The sequence below is a fragment of the Podarcis muralis genome, chromosome 10 (assembly GCF_964188315.1).
Source record: "Podarcis muralis chromosome 10, rPodMur119.hap1.1, whole genome shotgun sequence".
Taxonomy (NCBI): Eukaryota; Metazoa; Chordata; class Lepidosauria; order Squamata; family Lacertidae; genus Podarcis; species Podarcis muralis.
Genome location: NC_135664.1, coordinates 30245928 through 30269430, shown reverse-complemented (window position 1 = coordinate 30269430; position 23503 = coordinate 30245928). Strand labels below are relative to the sequence as shown.

Sequence of the window (23503 nt, the reverse complement as noted above, 5' to 3'; positions counted from 1 at the left end):
GGTTTAAAACAAACACTGCTTATTTAAATTGTCCGCTTTATAACACATGGTTTTAGTAGGCTTGTTTAGAAATTGACCAGAGTTTGTTTTAAATGAGGATAGCACTAAACTAAACTCGCTACAAAAGTTCTCATGGTTGTACGGAAACAGAGGGGAGATAATAGTGTAACAGCTCATGCACGTAGCTCTAAACGATGGTTTGGTGTGTGAAAACCAGGCCACTATATCCACTGTTAAATGCGACTAATTCAGCGAGTTATTTCGTGTTGCAGTTTTTTATGAGGAACAAGATATCTCTGGGGTTTTTTTTCTTACTTTGTTTTCTCTATTGCTTTTGTTAGTAGCCTGTCTGAAAATTAACGAAGGTGAAAATTGCAATCAATTGTGTTGCAAAGGAGCTGATGTTAATCTGGGAGCATTGTTGATGAATAATGGCACTGCTTTAGAAAGGACACTATTCATTAGAACCACAGTATTTCTAAAAGGTGTTTTAAAAAACCTATTTTGTCAGAAAAGAAAGAAATATTTTCCAAGGCATTTAGTCTTAAACATATTAACATTCATGGAGTTGTACAAAAATACAGTTTAATAAATCCAACCCCTTATACATAATAGTATGTGCATACTATTTTCATTGAGTACATATTGTGGAATAATTAAAGTGTTCTGACATGGAGAATATTTCCCCAAGTTCTGCATATTTTGCTTATATACAGGTGATATGCATACTTTAATCTTACATGTCTTTTTTGTGTTGTTATGTATGCCTGTTTCAGTAAAGACCGCCCTTTCACAGCCGTGATGAGCTTACACAGTTAGAATGCATTTATACAATAAGCGGTGCTTCTCTGTCGTTCTTCCATGGTTGAGCTTTCCCACAAAGGTCTCACTGTGCGGTTCGATTATCCATTTAAATACGTTCAGCTTATGCTCAAGAACCAGGAGCATTTTACACAATATTTAAAAACCCTTCTTTGAGTATCTTCTGTGGGTACAATTGTGTTGTGTGTGTGAAATCAAAATCGAAGGTGTAAACATGCCAGTTTAGCATTTTAAATTTGCGTTCAGGCTAAAAGTGATTTTGCACTGCAAACGGTTTGGTTTAAGACCTATTGCTGCTCACCTGTGGGATATAATTCCGAAAAAGAAGCAAAGTGAAGCCTACTCTTAATCTCTTCCACCATTTTTCAGCTGTACCTTTCCAAAGGCAGTGTAGTGGGAGACGAAAGAAAGTTGGATGTGCCCCACTGCCGCACACCATGACCTTTCCTGAGCAGCCTATTGGAGCAACCCATTCTCTGCAGAGACTGGATAGTTTAAACCAGTTTGTTTCAATTCTGGTTTCTGGTGTGCCTCCTGTACTCACCAAGTTCTTACGATTTCTAGATTTAGACCACAGATGGAGAACTTGCAGCCTTCCGTGATATATAGGCTAACTCTAGGATATTGTAGAGTCAAAAAATATTCAGAAAAGGACAAAATGAACAAGGGGATGCAGCAATGAGGAAAGGCTGCAGATTTGGGGACTTTTTAGTTTGGAGGAAAGGTGAACAAGAGGTGAACATTATGGAAGTTTCTAAAGGGCTCATCCACATTTACCTTTTGCCCTGCACTTTCTGGGCACAGCCCTGTGCTTTAAAGCACCGTGTCCAAGCACTTTATTTTTATTTTATTGCTCTGGTGCTTCCTTTGTGAAAACCTGCTCTTTGATGGTGAATTGGAACAAATGGCAATTTGGGTTTTCAGCAGATGGCCAATCCAGCTATAAAGAGTAGTGATTTTGTAGGAAATGTGCTGCCCCCCCCCAAAAAAAGCAGCACTTGGACACAGCGCTCCCTTTAAAGTGTGTAGAAACACAGCACAAAAGGAAGTCTGGGTGAGCCGAAAATTATGCATGGCATGAATAAAGTAGATAAATACCATTTTCGTCTCCCCCCCCCCTCTCATAAGTCTAGAACTTGCAGATATTCAGTGAACCTGCATGCTGGAGGAATCAGGACAGATAAAAGGAAGTACTTCTTCACACAGTGCATAGTGAAACTATGGAACTCACTGCCACAGGAAGCAGTGATGGCCACCAACTTGGATGGCTTAAAAAGAAGATTGGACAAATTCATGGAGGTGAAGGAATGGGTTTCTGTGCAGTAAGTTTAAAACTGACTCAACCTTTTCTTCTTTCTCCAAGAGAGCACTCTAAAATGCGTAAAACTTGAGCTGTTGAGCAAAAGCATAACAAGGACACAGCTGCATAAACAAGCTCTCTCCTTTATCAGTCACGGCAAGGGATGACCCTGGCTCTCTAGGGGAACAGAGAAAACACGTCAGTACCTTATCTTATGTGCTGACCACAAAAGTCGCACAAACCGATGTCCGGAAGCGTGTTCCCAGAGATGATGACCTCTTCCTCCCAGATAAGAGTAGGAAGGAAGATCCTTTTATGGTCAGAAGTACAGGAAGGAAGATCCTTTTATGGTTGAGAATACAAGAGCAGGAACATATGTGATGTCAACCTACGTACATAGGCTGACGTGGTTGGGTTCCTGGGGGGGGGGGGAGAGGGTGCCTGGAGGATATATATACTGCATGAAACTTCTCATTTCTTTGGACTTGCTGTGGACTTGATCACGCAAGTGCCTTCTGCTATCCGGAGAGCAGAATAAACTCTTTCTTTGAATCAACCTCGGTGTCATTTGACTTCCTTCCTCCTGTCCCGGAGCAACGCAGACCCAATCGGTGAACTCCAATAAGGCTACAGAGGAGAGGGCTCTCATTAGCTGCTAGCCATGACAGCCATGCTCTGCCTCCACTATTGGAGGCAGAATGCTTCTGAACACCAGTTGCTGCAAACTGCAGGAAGGACAGTACTGTTGTGCTCAGTTACTGTGCTTCTCATAAGGGGCATCTGGTTGGCCACTGTGAGAACAGGACTAGATGGGGCACTGGATTGCATTATGTTCTTATGTTCTAAAAAAATAAATCACCTTCTTAGTGGACATTGAGAAATGGCTGATATTGTGCCTGGTCTTCAGTTTTGCAGCAAAAATATGTAACCTGCTGGGATTTTGTTTCCTGTATGAGTCTACTGCCTTTGCTGCTATTTTGAGATGACGTTATAGCTGTGATTCAGTAGCATATTATCACTGCTGTTTAGTGGCAGAAAGCTTTCTGTCTTTGCACCTATAATTTAACATTCCCTAGATTTGTCAGCCTATAATACAGCAGAGTGGGACGCGGGTGGCGCTGTGGGCAAAAGCCTCGGCGCCTAGGGCTTGTCGATCGAAAGGTCGGCGGTTCGAATCCCCGTGGCAGGGTGCACTCCCGTCGCTCGGTCCCAGCGCCTGCCAACCTAGCAGTTCGAAAGCACCCCCAGGTGTAGATAAATAGGGACCGCTTACTGGCGGGAAGGTAAACGGCGTTTCCGTGTGCTGCGCTGGCTCGCCAGATGCAGCTTTGTCACGCCGGCCACGTGACCCGGAAGTGTCTGCGGACAGCGCTGGCCGCCGGCCTCTTTGAGTGAGATGGGCGCACAACCCTAGAGTCTGTCAAGACTGGCCCGTACGGGCAGGGGTACCTTTACCTTTAATACAGCAGAGTAAGATGTTGATAGCAGTCAGACTTTCAACTGATACTTTCAAGCATTTTTGCTATGGATGTTGTTCGCAACTCATGTGAAAGACTGGTTGTGTATAATGAAAACTTAGACGAGGAAGGGAGGAATCAAAGTTCATCAGGTACAACAGACAAAGTCCCTTCGTTGCTTTTGTTGTTTACACGAATCTAATGCACCATTGAATCTAATGTGCCCCTCAGTTTTCAAAACCTTGAAACCGATAAAGTATTTGATGGTGCATGTAAATGCGCCATCGTATCTAATGGCACCCTAACTTGGCAAAAAAGAGTGTGCATTACATTCACGTAAGTACGGTACTTAGGTGAAGCTATCAAGTGGTAAACTTTGCTGCCTGAAAACGGCACTCTCAGTTGACTGCGTGACTTAAACACATGATTGCAGAGACACACTTAGGCTTCGTTTTGGCTAGCTGTGAGAGGAGTGCTACTCTGATCGGTTGAGTGGATCTCATGGGTCTCTCTCAAAGAGATTCTCAGAAAACTGATCATTGCAGCTTCTCCCCCCCCCCCCCCGCTCCAACCTCTCAGCTGTTAGTTTCCATTGCGCAACGCAAGTGAGGAAAGGATACCGTGATTCATTTTTACATATTCGTTGCTTTTCTGTAACATTTGTACCAGCCCTCATGTTAACGCTTGTTAGAAAGAATACTATTAATAATTAGGCGGTTCTTGGAGAAGTCATCAGGTCGACATGGTAAGAACATTTTCTCAATTTGCAGCCCTGCCCCTCTGCATGTCTATTCAGAATCCAGAGCGACTGAGCTTATTAAGTAGCACGTGTATTTAGGATTACAGAATAGGCTAAAAGTAGGATGGCAGCGTTTGGGTTTTTCTGCTTATTGCTGTAGCACACAACTATGGATTTTGGGAAGCATCCTGGGATGTTTGCGTAATTAATACAGGAAGCCATCCATGTGGCTCAAAGCTCATCATGCTTTTACTCTGAGAGGCGGTGGTCATGTGGACTGGCAGGGGCAGACATTCCCTGACTGTTTCTCTGTGCTCTGTTTCTGTGCTCTATAGCCACGGAATCAACCCTGTGTAACTAGCTATCTAAGTGTGCTGTTTCAAGTAGTGTGAGGGGTTCTCGCAAAGTACGGTATATCATAGACCGTATCATTGATGGTCTGTGATGCACTTTGTGGGCATCTTTTGTGCCAACTTCTAAATGCCTGCTGGAAACTTTTCTTTTCTTCCAGTCCTATGGCAGTCCTTCCACAATGGTTTAATGATATTTGTTTTTAAAGTTTTATGCTTTGCTTGCATGTTTTTTTTTACGTTTTTATTGCTGTAAACTGGTTTGAACTATTTTTACGCTGTAGCAGTATATAAACACCTCTTTTTATAAATAAATAATAAACAGGATACATTTTAGATAATGTTATATATATAAAGTTGTGTGTGGGTTTTTTTAAAGGTGGTACCGTAGGATTCTTGTTGCCTGTGATGCATAGGCGCCGACTCCATGGGGCTTGAGGGGGCCCGAGCCCCCTCAAAAATTCGTTTGGGCCCCCCCCAATAATCTCCGGCGCCCCTCCAGCAGAGCGCCATCGGCGCCCCTCCCCCAGCCCAAAATGCACAGGGAGGGGCGGGCTGCATGCCTCCTGCCCTCCCTCCCGAGCAAAAGCTCCACCCAATTTCCTTTGGAGCTGATTAATAGGCGCAGCACGCTCTCCCCTATTCGCTCACGAGGAGGCGGCGCCACTTTATTTGCATATTCATGAGCTTATTTATTATTCATGAGCTTTCCCGGGCCCCCCCAATATTTTTTATAAGTCCGCGTCCCTGCTGTGATGAATATGTTTTATTTCCTCACTTCTTTGCCTTCTTTGGGCGTAGGAGAAGAGGCTGTGATAAGGTATTAAGAGGCAGTGATAAGCTTTCCCCTAGGAAGGCTTTCCATTGATATTGTGTAGGCATAGTTGTGAAGCTCTCAATGCCTTATTTGAGCTGTACCTTGATTAGCATCAAGGTGAAAATCGCTCCCCTTGCTCTTTAGAAATTATTGCTACTATGCAGCCTAACACAAGTAGAGCCATTATTGTGGTATTTACCTATTGGGCTAAAAGACTAGCTTAAGCAAATGACATGTATTTGATCTGACTAAGTTCCTGCCTTCCATGCTGGGTGATTGATATAGAAATGCCTGCCAGGTGTCTTAAGCTGAAATCTTAGGCACATTTAACTGGGATAAAGTCCGACTGAATTTCAATGGTGTTTATTTCTCAGTAGACGCAAATGGGACTGTGCTGTACAAAATGTATTTAACTACTTCTATAAAATTGGGGAAAACATGAATTATACTTACTGAACATTTTTCATTTTGTGTATTTTATTTTTTTCCTCCTAGGATGAATAAAAGATACTTACAGAAAGCCACAAAAGGAAAACTGCTAATAATAATATTTGTTGTAACACTGTGGGGCAGAATAGCATCTGGGGCAAACCACCACAAAGGTAAGAAATTGCACTGTATGGTACAAATATGGCACCTATCTGCAAACTCCTTGCTTCAAGGTGATAACAGTTTAATGGTTTTATTATTATTATTATTTAAATCATGTGATTTTTCTTTGTTCATTGGCTCCTGTGGGTTGTTGTTTTTTGTCAATGTGTTGACAAATCAGTGTTAAGTAATGTTTTCTTTAAGTAATGTTGCCTTAGTTTCCTACTGTTGTGTCCTGAAATAATTTTATGTTAATCCTTTTTAATAACTTTCTTTTTTTAATCACCATAATTTTATTTTTCTTATCTGAAGATGGTAAACTTGAAAAATTGAGCAAGCTTATAATAAAGCTGTTTCTCCCATAAAAAAACCATTCATCAAAGAGTACATAGAAATACTGTAAATGAGTTCATGAAATGAGCCTCGTAAAAAACCATCTTGAGTAACACGTGGGCTGCTGTAGCAGTCCAATTATCCATGCCAATGAACTCTGAAGAGACATTGTGTGCATGCTGAATAGTCGTGTCTCCATTCTCAATAAGACCTCAGAGTGTTCTTCTCTGGTGTCTACAGAAATAGGGCTTCTCCCTTATTGCAGTGTACTCTTTCAGTTGTCACTATAGAATTATGCTTACAGTTCTGACAGCTTTTAGCATCTTGAAAGTAATACCCTTTTTTATTTTTACTTTTACGACTAGGAACTCTTCTCCAGGGAACAATATCCGTTGATTTATGGATTAATAGGAAACAGCTCTCTTGTTATACCTAATCAAAAACACCTTGAGATGCTAGTAATAGTTTTTGCTCTACAATACAGTCCTAAAGTTTATTTCTCATTTTGAGGCGCCTGTGTACATTCTCAGGATTCAAGCTTTGAAAATTTGGCTGTGGTTTAATTAAAGTTATGGAGAATGAAAGGGGAAGGGAAGATTTGGAATTAGTAAGGATTTAGCATCAGTAAGGACCAAAACAAGAAGAAAAAAACCCCATGGAAAATCCATAACCAGATCTCACGTTTCCTCCCCTTTAAAAGCAACTGCTGAAGTGTGGGGATAAATGTGGATAAAGGTTGCAGTGCTGGGAAACATTTTATGTTTTCTTCCACCCACATCAGTTTTCCTTGGAGCTACTGTTTGACCCACTGCAGAAGACATATATGGCGTCCGTATCGTGTCACTGCCTGCTTCCCAGCTCAGCAGATTAGAGGTGAAACCACACCAACCAATGTGAGAGAAGGATTTGATAGCTTGCATGCATACCTTATACATGCCCTTGGCTGGTGCACTTGACTTGTTGAACACATTTCAAAAGGGTTGGCTACCATTGTAGGAAGACCTGCAAAGGAATAGGTACGTCTTCGATTTATTTGAAAAGCTGCAGTTGTGATTGAAAGTCAGAAGCCAACCCATGCACAGGTCAGTATGCATTATGTCTGCATACCATAATGTGACTGGCTCAGCACATAGCAGCATGACTGAAAGTCAGCAGTGGCTGACGAAAATCCATAGTTGCCACAGAATCAAACAGGTTGTAAGAAAAACAAGACTATGAAGAAATTATTCCTACAATCCTGCATTAAGACTTTAACACAGCCAAAACTATGGATTAAAGAAACCTCTGGCTTCCCTTAGGCTTCAAATACTTTCCATGGCAATGGTCAGCAACAGGCACCCAGTTGTCAGTCATGTGGGCCACTTATATTAATTTTTGCTATGTGGTTAAGGAAAGCAAAAGGCCTTATTTTACTTACAAGGCAGCCTCATGTTGTGATAAATACTATTATAATAGCATTGCTTCAGATACTGCTTTTCTGAATAAACCATGTTGGACTATACTGTTTTGTTAATAATGCTTGAGAACTTCACAACTGTGCTGTCTACAATTTCTTAAAAGTATAAAATATATATTCTCTGTTACAGCTCTAACCACGTAATATATTATAGGGACTTACAAACTGAAGTTACAGCTGTTGGGGTGGCGGCGGCCATATTGTTGACTTGATAGCAGTTAATGTACATAGCTGCTATATAGCATCACAGCATCCAGCTGTCTTAACAATGCTTTTATCAACAAGGATATTTAAAGAAAATGCTCGTTTATGCTTATGTCCTTTTCTCATTTATGCACTACAGGGGCTGGAATTGGGGTTTATAGCATTGCTGCTGTCTCTGGCCGCAGACCCTGCCTCTTGGCACACTGAGGGGGGAAAAGGTCAGGGTAAACTGTGCAGTCCAGTATTGAACTCAGCAGCACCTGACACAGAGCTGAATTAATCATATTCATACTGAAAAATTGGAACAGTTTTATTGTGTTCCCTTGCATGGCTGCTGTTTCATGTCACCCAAAATGTCATTTCATCCAAAGCCCAAACCTAGAGTCTTCAAACAGCTGTCATCTCAAATGTGCAATAGTGATCTGCTGTCTGGTCTACATCACAGTGTTCCAATGGTGCCCTGCTGATTTCATCTTCTATATTCTCTCAGATTCTGTTATCTTTGCTCTTCGTATACCTGGCAGATGTTCTGGGGCTAGCCATGTAATTAAGTACCCAAAAGTTTCCTTCTTCCAGATGCCTTATTTTCCTCAGTAGTCATCCCTTAGAAATGCAAAAGCAACCTTCAGCCTTGTCAATGCCTAATACTTGGACTTACTACTTTTTGTTTTTTTCCTGAAACTTCTACTGCTAATGGTTCCCATTTTCAGAATGCCTCAGAAGGAAATGTTTTCTGTTGCTGATTTACTTCTTGGCAATCGGAAGTTTTCAAAAAAATCGGCAAGATTGTCAGTTTCACTGAAGGTTGCTTCACAGCTCAGTTGGTTAGAATTTGGTGCCGATAACACCAAGGTTACAGGTTTGATCCTTGTTTGGGACAGCTGCATATTCCTGCATTTTGTAGGGGCTGCCTCCCAACTCTTATGATTCTTTGATTCTATTAGGCAGTTTGTAGGAAGGATCTGTCAGGCCTTCCAAGGCTTTTTAGATCCGTCAGCTGAGGGTGAAGCCTCAGAGTTGGATCCCTTCTGAACATAGCTGTCAACCTTCCCTTTTTTTGTGGGAAGTTCTCTTATTCCAGCGCCGTTTCCCGCTGCTTCCCACTGCTATCCCGGATTGTTAAATATCCCGTAGACTCTCCCCTGGACAGGTGAGGCTGCTGATCCCTTATTTTCTAGGCTGCTGATTCCTTATTTTCAAATCTGAAAGTTGACAGCTATGCTTCTGGAGATGCAGCAAAAAAGAACACCAGACATGTATGTATGTACGTCAATCAACACATGGCATGTCAAGACTGCCCACCTTGCTTGCTTTTCAGTCTGCCTACCTGCATTTTCTTTACTGGTGCTACTGCTATCTCCTCATTTGGTGTGAGAAAAATCCAGGAGGAGGGAGTGCTTCCTCTTGAAGCAGGAAGAGAATGCATCTCTCTGAGTGAGTAGATTGTCATGAGACAAAGGTTCTTGAGAGCAGAAGCAGTAAGACCTACAAGGCCTACACAATCACTCAAGCCTGCTAACTGTTAACAGCAAACTGCTAAGTCACTGTGACTCGCGACTCATCTTGAGTGATAAACTCATTTTCCCTATAAAAGTAGCCAGCCTCTCTGTGGGCCTCAGTCTGTGTGTCTCAGCCAGTGTGTGTGTTGTGTTGTTGCAGACAAAGTGGCTCCAGGACTAGTAAATCAGTAACTAAGACTGTGCCTCTGTGAAGCCTCTCAGATAGCTGCAATGAAACTCTGTGTATGCTCTTTAACTATGCTGTTTATGAACAACTTTGTTTTCTCAAGTAAAAGTTTTATTCTGTTTATGAAGAAAACGCTGCGTTGATTAATTTACTGCTGCGCGACACAGATTGCCTGCTCTTTCCAACCACAAAATGTAGCAGAGGGGTGGGTGGGTGGGTGGAAACCCATCCCATCTTAATTTGAAAGGTGGGGTGCCACATTTGGTGGTGGGGTGCTTTGTTAACTTTTATTAGTTGGAGAGAGAGAAGAAAGTGGCTGTGGAAGGCAACAGGCAGGAAAGGCATTTGAATTGCTGGTAGGTCCATTTCTCTTTTCAGCCGAGAAGTCAAAACCACAAAGTGGCTACATAGCACACTAAGTCTTTTGTCTTCCACGTGCTGTTAGCAATGCCTATAGGTGTGCTACTGCTTTTGTTTAAATGGCGCAATTTACGTTTAGGCACCGTAGGCAAGACACCACTCTTGTTGGCTATCAGGCTTACTTCAGAGAAATAACCAGGACCACAGACTCAGCAGATGTGAATGGCCTGTTTGATTGTTGAGTAACAATATAATAATTAGCTCAAATAACAAACAACTGTTATGATGATCACGACAATAATGATTATGCATTCTCAGAGCCAAATCATGTTTCTAAAGGCAAACATAATAGTTGCAGGACATAAATCTTGCTAAAGATCATGAGTGTCACTAAAACCAACAATTTTTTACCTCAGAATTCAAGCATTATAACTTCAGCCTAATAAGTATACAGTATTGACATTTAGGTCAGCCAGTATGTTTTCTTGTCCTATGTATGGCTTTGAAGGAAATACACACTTAAGGGTAGCTTGACTAGTGGCAAATGGGAGAGATAAAAAATAACCATAAATTTGCTCTTGACTATCAGCAATTCCCAAAGCGCTGTAGCATTTTCTCAGCACAGCTATTTGAGTGACTACAGACTTCTTTTCCTTTTTTAAAAAAGCATTGCTTCACAGTTGAAGGTTACAGCAGGCCTACTTTTAAATTACATCAAGGCTGTGATGCAGAGGAAACAAAGTTGAAGCTTGTGTCATTAGTGTTATAGTATTACAGCTAATCTTATACCCCATATGACCTTTTGGGTCTTGCCCTGTGTGAAGAAATGCATATTCTACCTACCCCACATTGACAGAATATGTATCTCCCACAGTGTGCGTGTACATCTCTTTCCTTGCATGAGACCTAGAAATGGAAGAAGAAAGTACAGATGTCTTGTGCTTTCCTTCTTGCTGCTTCCTTTGAATATCTGAAGCAGAAGAAACTGTACAAAGTTTTTCATTTCTACCTCTCACACTCTTGCCCTTTTGCTGTGTATTCTGTTTGCTTTTTCTGGGCCAAGAGAGGCATGAAATAGGTCAGCTTCAGCACTGGATAATAATTGAATATTATAAAAATGGCAGAATGGCACAAAGACTGTTGGACCACATGGCATTTAATTCTTTCAGGGTTTTCCGTTTCTGGCCTATATACTTAAGCAAAGGATGTTTTAACATCCGGAGGCGAAAGCTGCGGACCTAGAGTTTATTGACACCGCCTTTCTTGGTTTAGCAACACTGTCTCTCTTGGTTTGATCAAAAATGGATCGATCAATTCACAGTTCAAATTGGGCACCAGCCCCAAAAAGGGGTGTGCATACCTGTGCTTATTCACAGCAATGTTTATTAGTTCCTTGGTAGATTCAGCTAATTTATCTGTGTATGTTATCTCTGCTGTCAGAGTATTTTCTATTACCTTTTAATCTCACCTTATGAAATGTCTCCTCCCCACCGGACATTTGTGAATTTGTACTGTTTGTTAAAGAGAAGGATACCTGTGTGGATAAGCAAAATAGGTGCTTACTTAACAGAGAGAATTCACCAAACTCTTGAGAGGGAGCATCCTGCAAGCTTGCCCTAGGATAATCAGATTTTAAAAAATCACCCAAAATGTGCCTGTCAGAAGTATCTTTATTAACGCCTTCTTTCAATAAAGTTGTGTCATGTATGATGGCATGCAGAGAGGCAGGAACTGAGAGAGATGAGATTATGAAGATGGAAGGAGAACAGTCTGAATTAGTTCCACAATAAGGAGCTTTTTCATTCAGGGGGAAAACAAAAACCCTCATTTGTTTTCTAAGAATTTTTTTCTGGCTAATCATGTTATGTGAACTGATGGTGCTGCATGCATCTTCCTGACTGAGGAAGTAGAAATGGTAGTTCCTAATACAAGCCATGGTGGACACCGCTTGGAAATTGAAATTCACCACTCCCCAGACTAACCCACCTGGGAGCAAGAAATGTGTGTGTGTGTGTGTGTGTGTGTGTGTGTGTGTGTCTGGGAAACAATAACCACTGAAAAGCCGTATTGGCAATTAAGCAGCATATAAATAACTAATAAATCATTGGAAAGTATAATTATCAAGAGAGCTGACCGAAAAGGTACCAAACAAAAAGCTGCCTTGGTTGGATGTACTGATCATGTAGTTTATAGCAATTGGCAAGAGGAAGAGGCTTAACCTAGTAAATAAATAATTGTATATAAGCCCCCCAACTTTCCTAAGATGCAAAATAACTTGCTTGCTATCTAGCTAGCTAGCCAGCTGGGGAATAAGCCCCTTCTCCAGCAAACCAGCATTTCTGTACTGCATAATAGCTCCACCAACCTGCTTGCTTGCTTGTATGCACTTCTCTGTTCCCTCTACCTATCATGCAAGTAGGAAAATATGAAGAGCCTTCCCTGCTGGATCAATGCAAAGACCTATCTAGTTCAGAAGACCCGAGATCAACACTGCGATTCCCAGCAACTGGTATTCAGAGGCATACCTCTTGCAACAGTGAACACAGCCATCACAACAGCCTTGCGTTTCAGTAAAGCACTGCATTAAAACCATTTGCACATATGCATACAAAGCACCTGCTGTTCATGCCTGGACTGCTGAGCACCGGCTGCACATGGACAGAATTTCACAGCATCTCATTTTACATTCTGAGCCTGGGAAGAACTTTTGGAGAAAGCGCCTGTCAGGGAACTGCCAGCGGCTCAAAGGGGGGAGATAGAAGGGCAGTTGTGTTACAGGGAGCTTCCGAAAATCTTGTGAAGCAGTTCCTCTTCCGGCGAGGAAGAAAGCCCCACCTCCAGTGGAGAAGAGGTGCAAGGACCAGAGGATGCTAGGGAGAGCCTCAACACTGAGCCTAAGCAAGCCGGAGAGGCAGGGAGCACGCCCCTGCCATCACCCATCCTTCGCAGTAGTCTGAGGCGCAGGGAGGAGCGGAAAAGGCTGGGGGTGATGAGACTTTTATGTTGGGGGAGGTACAAAAACAGACCACTCCCGGATTCTGCTAGCGATTGAGCCAGACATGAACTTACGACGCTCTTCACTGTAAATAGTTTGCACCAAAATAAAGCCTGTAAAAGACAGGTGGGAGTCTTGCCTGGTTGCTCTTGAGCAACCGCAACAGCACCTGACAGCGCCATTCATAATATATCAGAGCATTTACAAGCTGGGCAAGTTTGTTATCCAAAGCAGCTAATTTCAAACTTTGGGGACATCAGTTGAGGAGGACATCTATACAGTGGTACCTCGGGTTAAGTACTTAATTCGTTCTGGAGGTCTCTTCTTAACTTGAAACTGTTCTTAACCTGAAGCACCACTTTAGCTAATGGGGCCTCCTGCTGCTGCCACGCCGCCGGAGCACGATTTCTGTTCTCATCCTGAAGCAAAGTTCTTAACCCGATGTACTACTTCTGGGTTAGCGGAGTCTGTAACCTGAAGCGTATGTAACCCGAGGTACCACTGTATCCTGTATTGTATGGAAGATATAAGTGCTTTAAGGAACACAGCTTCCATCATAGTAAGAGGCACTAGTTCTGTCACAGTGTGGCAAGTTGTTACACATCAGGATATAACTGTATTTCATGTTAGAAAGAAGTTCCATATTTTCAGTCGAGTTTTAGGAACCTTTTAAAACAGAGCTCTTGGGGTTAGGATAGAACCTATCCACAAACAAAACCCATGATAGCAGGAGGCTGTTTGGTGCCTTCTGCAAGCATATACTCTCTCTCTCTCTCTCTCTCTCTCTCTCTCTCTCTCTCTCTCTCTCTGTGTGTGTGTGTGTGTGTGTTCAACCATAACCTGTCTCCCTGCTCAGGCCACTTTAGTTCTTTGACTTTATTTAGGTATGCTATTGATTCATCAGGCCTATGACTTAAGAGACTCAGTATTTATATGGGATCGATAATACGGAGGGAAGGTGATACCAAGGGAGATCGCTTTAAAAGAGAGGATTTCACAAGACTAGTGGTGTGTCTTGTTAGTCCCCTTTCCCCCCCTGAAGGTCTGAGTAGAGCTATTCCCCTGACTATGCTCATCAAACAGCTTTGCCCGAGGCCTGCTGAATGAAGTTGAACTTTTAAAATTAAGACTTTTCCCCCCAGTGAGCAAGCTGAGGTGTAGGATAGCCTACGAAGCTTTTTCAAAACTCCGTTGAGTTAGGCAAGTCTTCTGAAATGTCTGAAATTATGCAGAAACAGCTGAAAAGTAAAATATTAAAAATGAGCACAGTATTTATAAGGGGGTTGTTTATACTTTGTAGGAGGTGTATTTAAATATGGAGAGGGAGGGTTATTCTAGTTTAATTGAGGGCTTATAAACACTTCTAATTTTCCTGTGCTTTCCAAGCACAGGTTTGAGAGGTCTTTTGTCTCACCGTTTCCCCCAGGAAAATGTGCTGTTTACCACTGAATCAGAACAAATGTCAATTGGATTTTCTGCAGATAGACTTGTGTTCCAACTCAGCGGTAAAAGAATGGATGAGCCCTGACCACACTTGCTTTACACCATTTCCAAAAATGCAGTTGCAGCTACTTTAAGTGAAATGGTATGGACCAGAAGAGGGCATCCATACTTTTAAAGATTACAGGAGTGAAAGAGATGACCAGACAAATCATGCAGTTGTACACATATAACAGATCAACTTAAACTCGATCTGAAACCACAAGTAAGAGGCGAATGGAGTTTATTTACTAATAATTAAATTTCTTGGATCCCAGTAGCTATTACTCGGTGTGCATCCTACAAAAAATATTTAAACAAAGCAAAAACAAAAAGAACAATAAGAAACATGGAAATGTTACATTTCATCTCGGTCATTTGAAATGTTACATTTCATCTCAATCAAGCGTGTCTGCAAGTATTGGATAAGTGCCTGGAGGCAGCAAAGGGCCAATAAGGGCCAATAAACAAAATGGAGGCACTGTTGATAGGTGTTTTCTGTGGCAACCTGTTCTGGATCAGATTGCACTCCTTTAGAAGGAACAGCTACCGGAGGGAAAGAATATTTCTTTGTACTTAAGTCTTTCACTACTTTTTTTGTTTTTTCGAAGAGGGTGCAGATATGCAAATATGCAGGAAGTGGGCTTCATGTTCACATGTCTCTAGAACTTTGAGGAAGTCTTCGTCCAGATTAAATTCAGCTTATCTGCACTATCATTTGCTACTGAGTTGTTGCCATTATCTTCCTATGACACGGAGCCCATCGAAGCCTAGTTCGCTCTAATAGCCTCTGGACAGGACTTGGTTGTAAACATGGAAGAGAAGTGTTATATTTCGCTTTAAATTTAATTTTCTGATCAATGTTGAAAGAGTGATTAATATGAGCATATGCAACATGTTTATGATGGTTTAGTGCCTGATGTTAATCTGATGTGATTCTCTGTTTGGCCTATACACTCCCGTGGATGATTCCAACAAATTTAATTGTGGTGTTATATTTTTCATGCAAGGACTGTGTTAACTGAATTTTGACACAGGCTGATGTTAGAAAGTGTTCCTGCTTAATGCTTAAAAATTACCATGTAAACTGAAGTGGTACAGTCCATATGAGGACTGCATCAAGCATTTCTAATTTCCAATAGGCTTGTCTCTCATGTTTTTACTTAAAATGTGCCTCAGTTCAGTGTACATATTAGTTTTTTGTAATACAAAGCTGAGCGATGATCCAGAATGATATACTTCCGTCGTATTTGTATTCGATGATATTTGCTGTTTACATTTAGGCAATTGAAAACAACAACACATAAAACATTTGATCCATACTGCCAATAAAATAATGTGGTTTATCCCATAAAGCCACAACCTGTCTGCTGGAGTACTAAAGAAAATACAAACTATTTCTGCCAGTTTATTTTTAACACTCCTTCAGACCTGAAGGTGGCTTCTTCTTGCTGAGCTCAGACTTTGATGGGCACGTGGCCCATCAAAAGAGAGAGAAAACAATGAACATTGTATGTGGTAAGCATTATTTTTATGTCTCAGGGTGAGATTTGCAACTTTCACCATTTGCATTTCATTTGAAACGGAATCAGACTATTGGTCCACCTAGCTCACAGATGTCCACACCGACTGGCTGTGGCTCTGTACAGTTTCTGCCAACCCTACCTGAAGATTTCTGGGATTAAACTTGGGACCTTTTTCATGGAAAGCAGAGATGTTCTACCACTGAATTATGAGCTCCCACCCCACACCCTGTACCAGCCTCCCCCAACCTACTGCCTATCAGGCATCAGGGAATCCAATCTCCCCCCTCCCCCCATGGTAGGCTGCCAGGAATAGATAGACAAGGAAAGCTCTTAACGACGTCTTTTATTCAATATTCACAGAGAGAGGCTTAGAAATGCAGCCTCTTGGAGCATCAGCGTTGTTCCAGGTAATCTACACCCCTTCTCTTCACAATCGTCAGCAGCAGCACCCACCTTACGGTGGCCACTTAGAGCCACTTGCCTCTGAGCCCTTTGCTCTCCTACTTTCAATGCTTGCCAGGTTCTTAGAGAAGGGAGGTCTAGAATGCTTTCTAGTGATAATGTGTCAGCCAGCTGCTCCAGCTCTGCTTCCCCCTCCTCCTTTCCCATCATTTCCCAACTTTGTCCCCCATCTACCTCTGAGCCGTGACCTTCCGCAAACCACTGCTTATAAATCTATACCATCTTCCTCTTCTCTGGAAGGTTCAGGAGAGGGAGGCAGTCTCCATCTTTCCTCCTCTGTCCAGTCCCTGACATTGCCCTTCGGATGTTTTGGCCTACAATTCACTAGGTTTGGGAAGTCAGCGCCATATGAATTCCGTTGATTTTAAATGTGTGAGTGTATGTTTCTTCTTGCAGAATGATGCCCCATCTTTGGAGCACCTTTCATTTGCAGATTTGTGAGGTACCTGTATTATTTTCATTGCAGCGATACCTTTATTACTCACCAAAGTGGTCAAATTATTCTCTTCTAATACAATACCTTTTTTTGTTTTTTGTTTTAGTATTTATTGACTACTGATTATTGCTGCTACTTGTCCTTGTTTTATTTATGTGTTTTTTTAATGTAATGTTTTGATTTTCTCATGTATGTAGGTTGGTTGTTTTATAATTATATGTTGCTTTTGAGACTATTAGTCGAAATTCATAAGTGAAACAAATCCATTTTAAGGTTTCTAGGTGAGGCAAAAAAATAAGAAATTCATACTAAAGGAGATTTGAAAATTAAGTATTTTGACAAATGCGTTTTGGAAGAGACATCCACATTTGCTATAAACGTTGATGCTATTTTTGGATTCCCAGGGCTCACATTATTTATACTGCCCAGCAAATTATGATTTGTAACCTCCACCATGAAAGGGAGCTGTAACCCTTAAAAGGAGAAGTGACAGGATTCTGCCAGCAACATTTACTGACCAATTCTGAAAGTGTGCGTGAATGAAATTATCTTTGCTAAGCCAAAATGGATAAAATCAGATGGCTGAAAATGCTGCTGGTCCAAAAGATTCTACATGAAGTGCTCCGTCTGGTTGATTGATTTTTTCCTAAAGTTTGGGTGCCCAGATGAATCTGAGCCAGCTATTTCTATTAATCCAGTGCATTTCCCTCCTTACCACTTAACTGAGATAACCGACCACAAAGTCAAGTTCTGCATATCTTTGGTGCACGTTGGATATCTCAATCTTTTCTGTTGACCGTTAGGGAGCTTTCTTCCTGAGAATGCAATTACAATACAGTTATCCTTGATTTTTTGCCAAGGGGGCAAAAGTCTTTGTGTGCAGATGGCAGTAACTGGTGGTTGGCAGCGAAGATGATGAATGAGATTTATTCCTGGCACAGTGCAGCAGGTTTGGCAACATCACCATGGCAAACTATTCATTAGCTGGTTGTTTTTCTTCTTCGAAAGGTTGAAAAGGCACTTTTTTCTGCAGTGTGTTGTCATAAGAACTCTCTTTGCCATCCTCCAGCCACCTGGAGTAAGTAGGCTAATTGTGTTGCAGAGGCAGCTCTTCCAGCCTCAACATCTTCGAGTTTAACACATACCAAGACCCACTTTCGGGCTTCTAAAACTGCTTTCCGTTAATATACCAGGTGGTATTTGTAGAGGCGTTGGGTGCCTGCAGTTAGAAATATGCATATTTGCTAAATCTTCCCATTGCCACACTTCTAACCCTGTTGGAGCAATGCTGTGAAAATTCATATAGCACAAAAGCAACCCCCCATGTTACCATTATGTGGTATTGTTGCCTATTTATTGTTGCAGCACTTAGCCAAAAATGCCTTCCTACTTATGCAGCCTTGCTTGCAAGCTGCAAAAGTGGGGTGGCATTTTCAGGGTTTTGAGGTGAGGGTGGAGGAAGGTAAATACTTAAAATAATTATAGCTGGGAAAATGGGGCTTTTGTGAACGCAAGTGGTGGCTGTGGCTCCCCGCCCCTTCACTTTTTAAAGTTAGTTGCTTTAGTATCAGAAGCAGTGATGGAGATATAATCAGCAGCCTTGCGGACTGCCATATCCCTGCATGATGCCTCTGATTCATCATAATGTAGCATTTTTTTAGTGATATTGGGATGAAGAGAAGATGGTGACCACTGTCTTGTCTTCCCTCAATGCTACTAGAATGACAAAAAAGGTTGGTGAAGCTTTGAAAAGCATCTAGGTATGTAAAACAATTCATGATAATAGTTTTTCTTTTAATCTGTAAGTTGCCTTTTCTGCCAAGCAATTAACAAAATAAAAGTAATTTCCCACAGTTAATAAATTTCTTTTAAAATGTGCTGAATCCTGTATATCTATATCTATCTGTCTGTCTATCTATCTATCTGTCTATCTATCTATCTATCTATCAATCATCTATCTATCTATCTATCTATCTATCTATCTATCTATCTATCTATCATCTATCATCTATCTATCATCTATCTATCTATCTATCTATCTATCTATCATCTATCTATCTATCTATCTATCTATCTATCTATCTATCTATCTATCATCTATCTATCTATCTAATCTATGAGAAATGGAAGCTGTCTTTATATGTGAAATATACTTATGGAGGTGGCTGTTCCATGGAAGCACTGTACGACATCTCGCTGCATGAATCAGAGTTACCACATGAAGATTTACTGTACCATTTGAAGTGACCCCTAGAAGCTGCTTGCTGTGTTGTTGAATTCTCTCCACTCAGTCGTAGAAATCCATATGGTAGACTGCTCACATTTTACATCTATTTTTCATGCATAATGGGGTAGGCACAAAAGCCTGGAATGCTGGAGACTATTTGAATTGGCTTCTGTACAAGATCCATAAGCTCTAAGGCCTCGTTCCCATTCCTCAACTGGCATTGATTGCTCCCCCTGCCCCAAATATATTCCAAACCCACTTTTTAAATGTTCAGTTTTGTTCTTAGATGGGGGCACACCTCTGTACACATTAACTGCAGTTTTGCCAGTACAACCAAGTCTTGAAGCTGGCAAGGCAACAATAGCCACAACCACACCAGAAATGGTAAGAAAGCTTCGGAAGAAGGAGCACAATTTTATGGTGAGCTTTGAAGAACAAAATGATGAAGTGCATCCAGTCATTTTGACAGAACTTCAGAGTTTGCTCATGGATGATCCCATTACCCCACATTTTTTGGGGTGGGGATCAGGATGCCAAAACTTAACTCATTACCGTTGCCACGGTGAGTGTCCCTTCACTCTATAGCTTAAATCTGGATGTGAGAGGGGTGAAAGGATGAGAATGGCATCTTGTCCCTGCAATTGCCTCCAAAGCTGAGCAGGACCCTGCTCCTTCCCAGGTGCAAAGTCAATGGCAAGCACAAATTTTGGCTGACCCCCTGCTTGTAACATGCCCATAACACATAGAAGCCAATGCACTAGTTCTAGAATCCAGGGTAATTGGTTGGTACTTTGCTTTAAAGTGGATGGGTTGTAGCCCATTCCCAGGGAAAGTGGCAGGATGAAAGAAAAATCTCTTGGACCCATGCTTAGATGAAGTGTGGATAAGCCCAGAATATATTTGTTCCTAAAATGTAAGCCTCAATCTTCAGTGATCAATGAAATTCCCAGAGTGTCTTACGAGATAGAGAGAGAAGCAGCAGCATATATTGCAAAAGAAATACATGTATTTGACTTTTCTTTTTCTTTACATTTACCAAAGAAACCTTATTTCAATTTTTTATCTGGAGTATCTATGTCCACTGGATTTTGTAGTCCACCAGAACCATGGTGAGTGACTAGAACAACCACAAACATTTAAAGATTATGCAGCAAGGCTATAAAAAACTGCATGGTCTTGCTTTTTGGAGTGACACATTGAGACAGAAGTGACATATCGAGATTGCTGAAGTGTAGAGGAAAGATAGCCTACATTTGCTTTCCATGTCAATCAGTATGAACTAAGCAAACATTCGTTGTGTTTTTGGGAAAAACCAACCTGCCACAATCTGGTTACGAAATAATAACATGCTGATTCGGGCTGTGAGTTGAAAAAAAACATTCTAGTCACACTAGTTTTTTTATAATTATTGTGCAGTCCATAAAATGTTGGCATTTTTATTAAAGTGTGTGTAATAGTGAACTGATGGGAAGCCACATTAAGGCAGATAGAGACAGACACCTGCCTTATCATTAATCGATGTGGAAATTACTGTCATCATAGTGTAACCTTAAGCTTGTGTGGCTATCATTGTTAAACAATTGTGTATGGGTTCTCCAAAATCCATAGAACTCATTATCATCATCATCATCATCATCATCATTTTATTTTATATACCCCTTCCATGCCAAAATGGCTTCTAAGAGATTTCATTACTTCTCTGTGTGGGATTTTAGATACTTTAGATGACTAATACGAATCATTATTTAATTATTGTCAGCTAATGATTGTTGTCAGCTAATGATTGTGAGAAGAGTTGCAGAACTTGGGTTGTGGTTTGAGCTAAATTAATAATAGGGAATTATCTGGAGTGCAGGGTGGAGAGAAATATATCTAATGGGCCCATATTTTCCACGAAGGCATGGTTCCTAACTTCCATGAGAAGAGATGGATTCCTGGAACGGGGCTTTCTTAGCTTCCCGCTTTTGAACTTCTATGAATTTTATTGCATTGAAATGTAGGCATTTCTTATATGGAAAGTTGTTGTTTGTCTTTGTCAGGGGCTCAGGGACTGAGCCACAGGAGAAGGAGGAGATGGAGAGCGAAGGGGAACAATCGGAGGGGAGCGCAGGAGGGTGTGACAGTGACCAGAGAGATTCCCTGAGTCTCTCCAGCGAATCAGAAGATTCCCAGAAGGAGGCCCCAAGGGTCAGGGCAAGGGGAGCCAGTGGGGAGTCGCCAAGCGGCAGCTGGAAATCAGGGGTAGCTTCCCCACCAGAGCGCAGCGGGGGGGAAGAATCCCACAGATTAGAACAAAAGCCTCCTCCTGCAGGAGGAGGGAGTGAGGCAGGACTGACCACGCCTCCGTCAGAGAGTGGAGGGGTGGAGGAGAGAGCAGGGCCGTCCAGCCTCCCAGAAGGAGAAAGCAGTGAAGGGAGCAGTGTAGCCGTTAGGAGGAAAGTGGGCGGCTGGGCGCGCGTGCCAAGTTCAAATGTAGAGGCGCGAGGGACAGCAGAAAATCCGGATTGGGAGCCAGGTCCCAAAGCCCGCCGGAGACAGGGGGAGGAGTCAGAAGAATCCGCCTCCGAAGAGTCCAGGAGGGTGGGGACCCCAGAGGGCAGGAGGACCCGGAGGCGAAAGGAGCAGAGGGAGGAAAGGAAGAGGTGGAGCAAAGCTCGGGTATTGAACTGGTGTAAAGGAGGGGCGGATTCAGACGGGACTTCGCCGGTCTAAGGACTCAGACGTAGCGCTGCGCGCCACGGATGTCAAACCAACAATGAACCACAATAAAGACTTTTGTTTATAAAGAGCAACTGGCGTTGGTCCTTTGTGAGCTGGGACCTGAGGCAGCCGCTGACAGTCTTCATTAAAAATCGAATGAAAGTTACATTTCTGTTTTGCACTTTATTGGGAAATCTGGTTATTCACTGGTCTAATCTGTTGTTTAGATTATTCACTGATCTAATCTAATCTATTGAAATGCACTTCCGCACCATCATCCTTTGAAATGCATTCATAAATTTAATTGACCATTCTGTTTAATTTGATTACTTTGGCATGAAAACCTAAAGACGTCCCATTCATTCTCACTAATGGCTAAAGAATGAGAAATCTGCAGCCTTTAAAGTTTTTGTTTCAGCACTAATTTGTTTTCAAAGTGTTTTACAACAAACTAAATATATTAAATAGCTTGCATTTCAGGTGCCCGTTGGTGCATATAGGTGGTGCTTGATTTCTGCTTAGAAGGTGGAATGTGGCATCTCTAGGGAGCCAGTTGTGCTGTGTAAAAACTATTAAATAGAATTGTGTGGAAGCAAACGAAGTCTTAAGAATCAGTGAGACAACCCAGAATGTAAATAAGAATTTCAGAGAGAAGGGGAAGTAGGGCCAAAGCTCACTAAGGTTTACATGCTTACCAGGGAATAAGCATCTGAATATAGAATTGTACTATAAGAGTAGAAAGGGACCAAAATTTACATTTCTGCTAATTCTTTACTGTCCTGTTTGCTGAGATTTATTGTTTGACAACATAAATGTCCAGGCTTGTGAGTTAGTGCACATGAATGAGCATCTAACTTGATGGCTGCTTTTGTTTCTATTTGTGCCTATGAATACATGAAGTTTCCTTATACTAAAAACAAAAAAAATTGCTTCCAGTAGCACCTTAAAGACCAACTAAGTTAGTTCTTGGTATGAGCTTTCGTGTGCATGCACACTTCTTCAGATACACACATCTGAAGAAGTGTGAGTGTGTGTGTGTGTGTGTGTGTGTGTGTGTGTGTGTGTATCTGAAGAAGTGTGCATGCACACGAAAGCTCATACCAAGAACTAACTTAGTTGGTCTTTAAGGTGCTACTGGAAGCAATTTTTTTTGTTTTGACTATGGCAGACCAACACGGCTACCTATCTGTAACTGGAACTTTCCTTATACTGTTAGTCTGTCTACTCCAGTACTTTGACAGGCAGTTGCTCTGTAAGGCTGAGATAGAGGTGTTTCCAGCCTCACAGCCTATAATCCTTTTAAGTGGAGATGTGGGGAAATGAACATAGAACCTTTGCTCTACCAATCATGTTCTGTCTATTGAGCTATCGATCTTTCTCTGATTCACAGCCTCTCCCCAAAAGCCAGCAACTTGTGGTCATCACACAGTTTTCTAAAAGTGATAAATTAATGACCAGCCATAGCAATAGAAAGCACTGCATGATCTACGTGTAAAACAAGGCTGAGATTAAGGAGACCTGCTTGTTAGTAACTGAAATATGAAGGCCAATATTCATGGCTAT

At 41.7% G+C, this 23503-nt stretch overlaps 1 protein-coding gene across 4 annotated transcripts in view; it reads left to right on the top strand.

Annotated features, from left to right (window-relative positions):
- The window catches only part of TAFA2 (TAFA chemokine like family member 2), a 139456-nt gene that overhangs the window by 84626 nt on the left and 31327 nt on the right, over positions 1-23503 (top strand). For all 4 annotated transcript variants that reach the window (XR_003708445.2, XR_003708446.2, XM_028745349.2 and 1 more), the window contains exon 2: positions 5981-6087. Coding sequence is in view for 2 of the 4 variants with exons in the window: in XM_028745349.2 (XP_028601182.1) it covers positions 5982-6087 (106 nt within the window). In the remaining 2 variants the exon portion in view is untranslated. The remainder of the gene's footprint in view (positions 1-5980; positions 6088-23503) is intronic.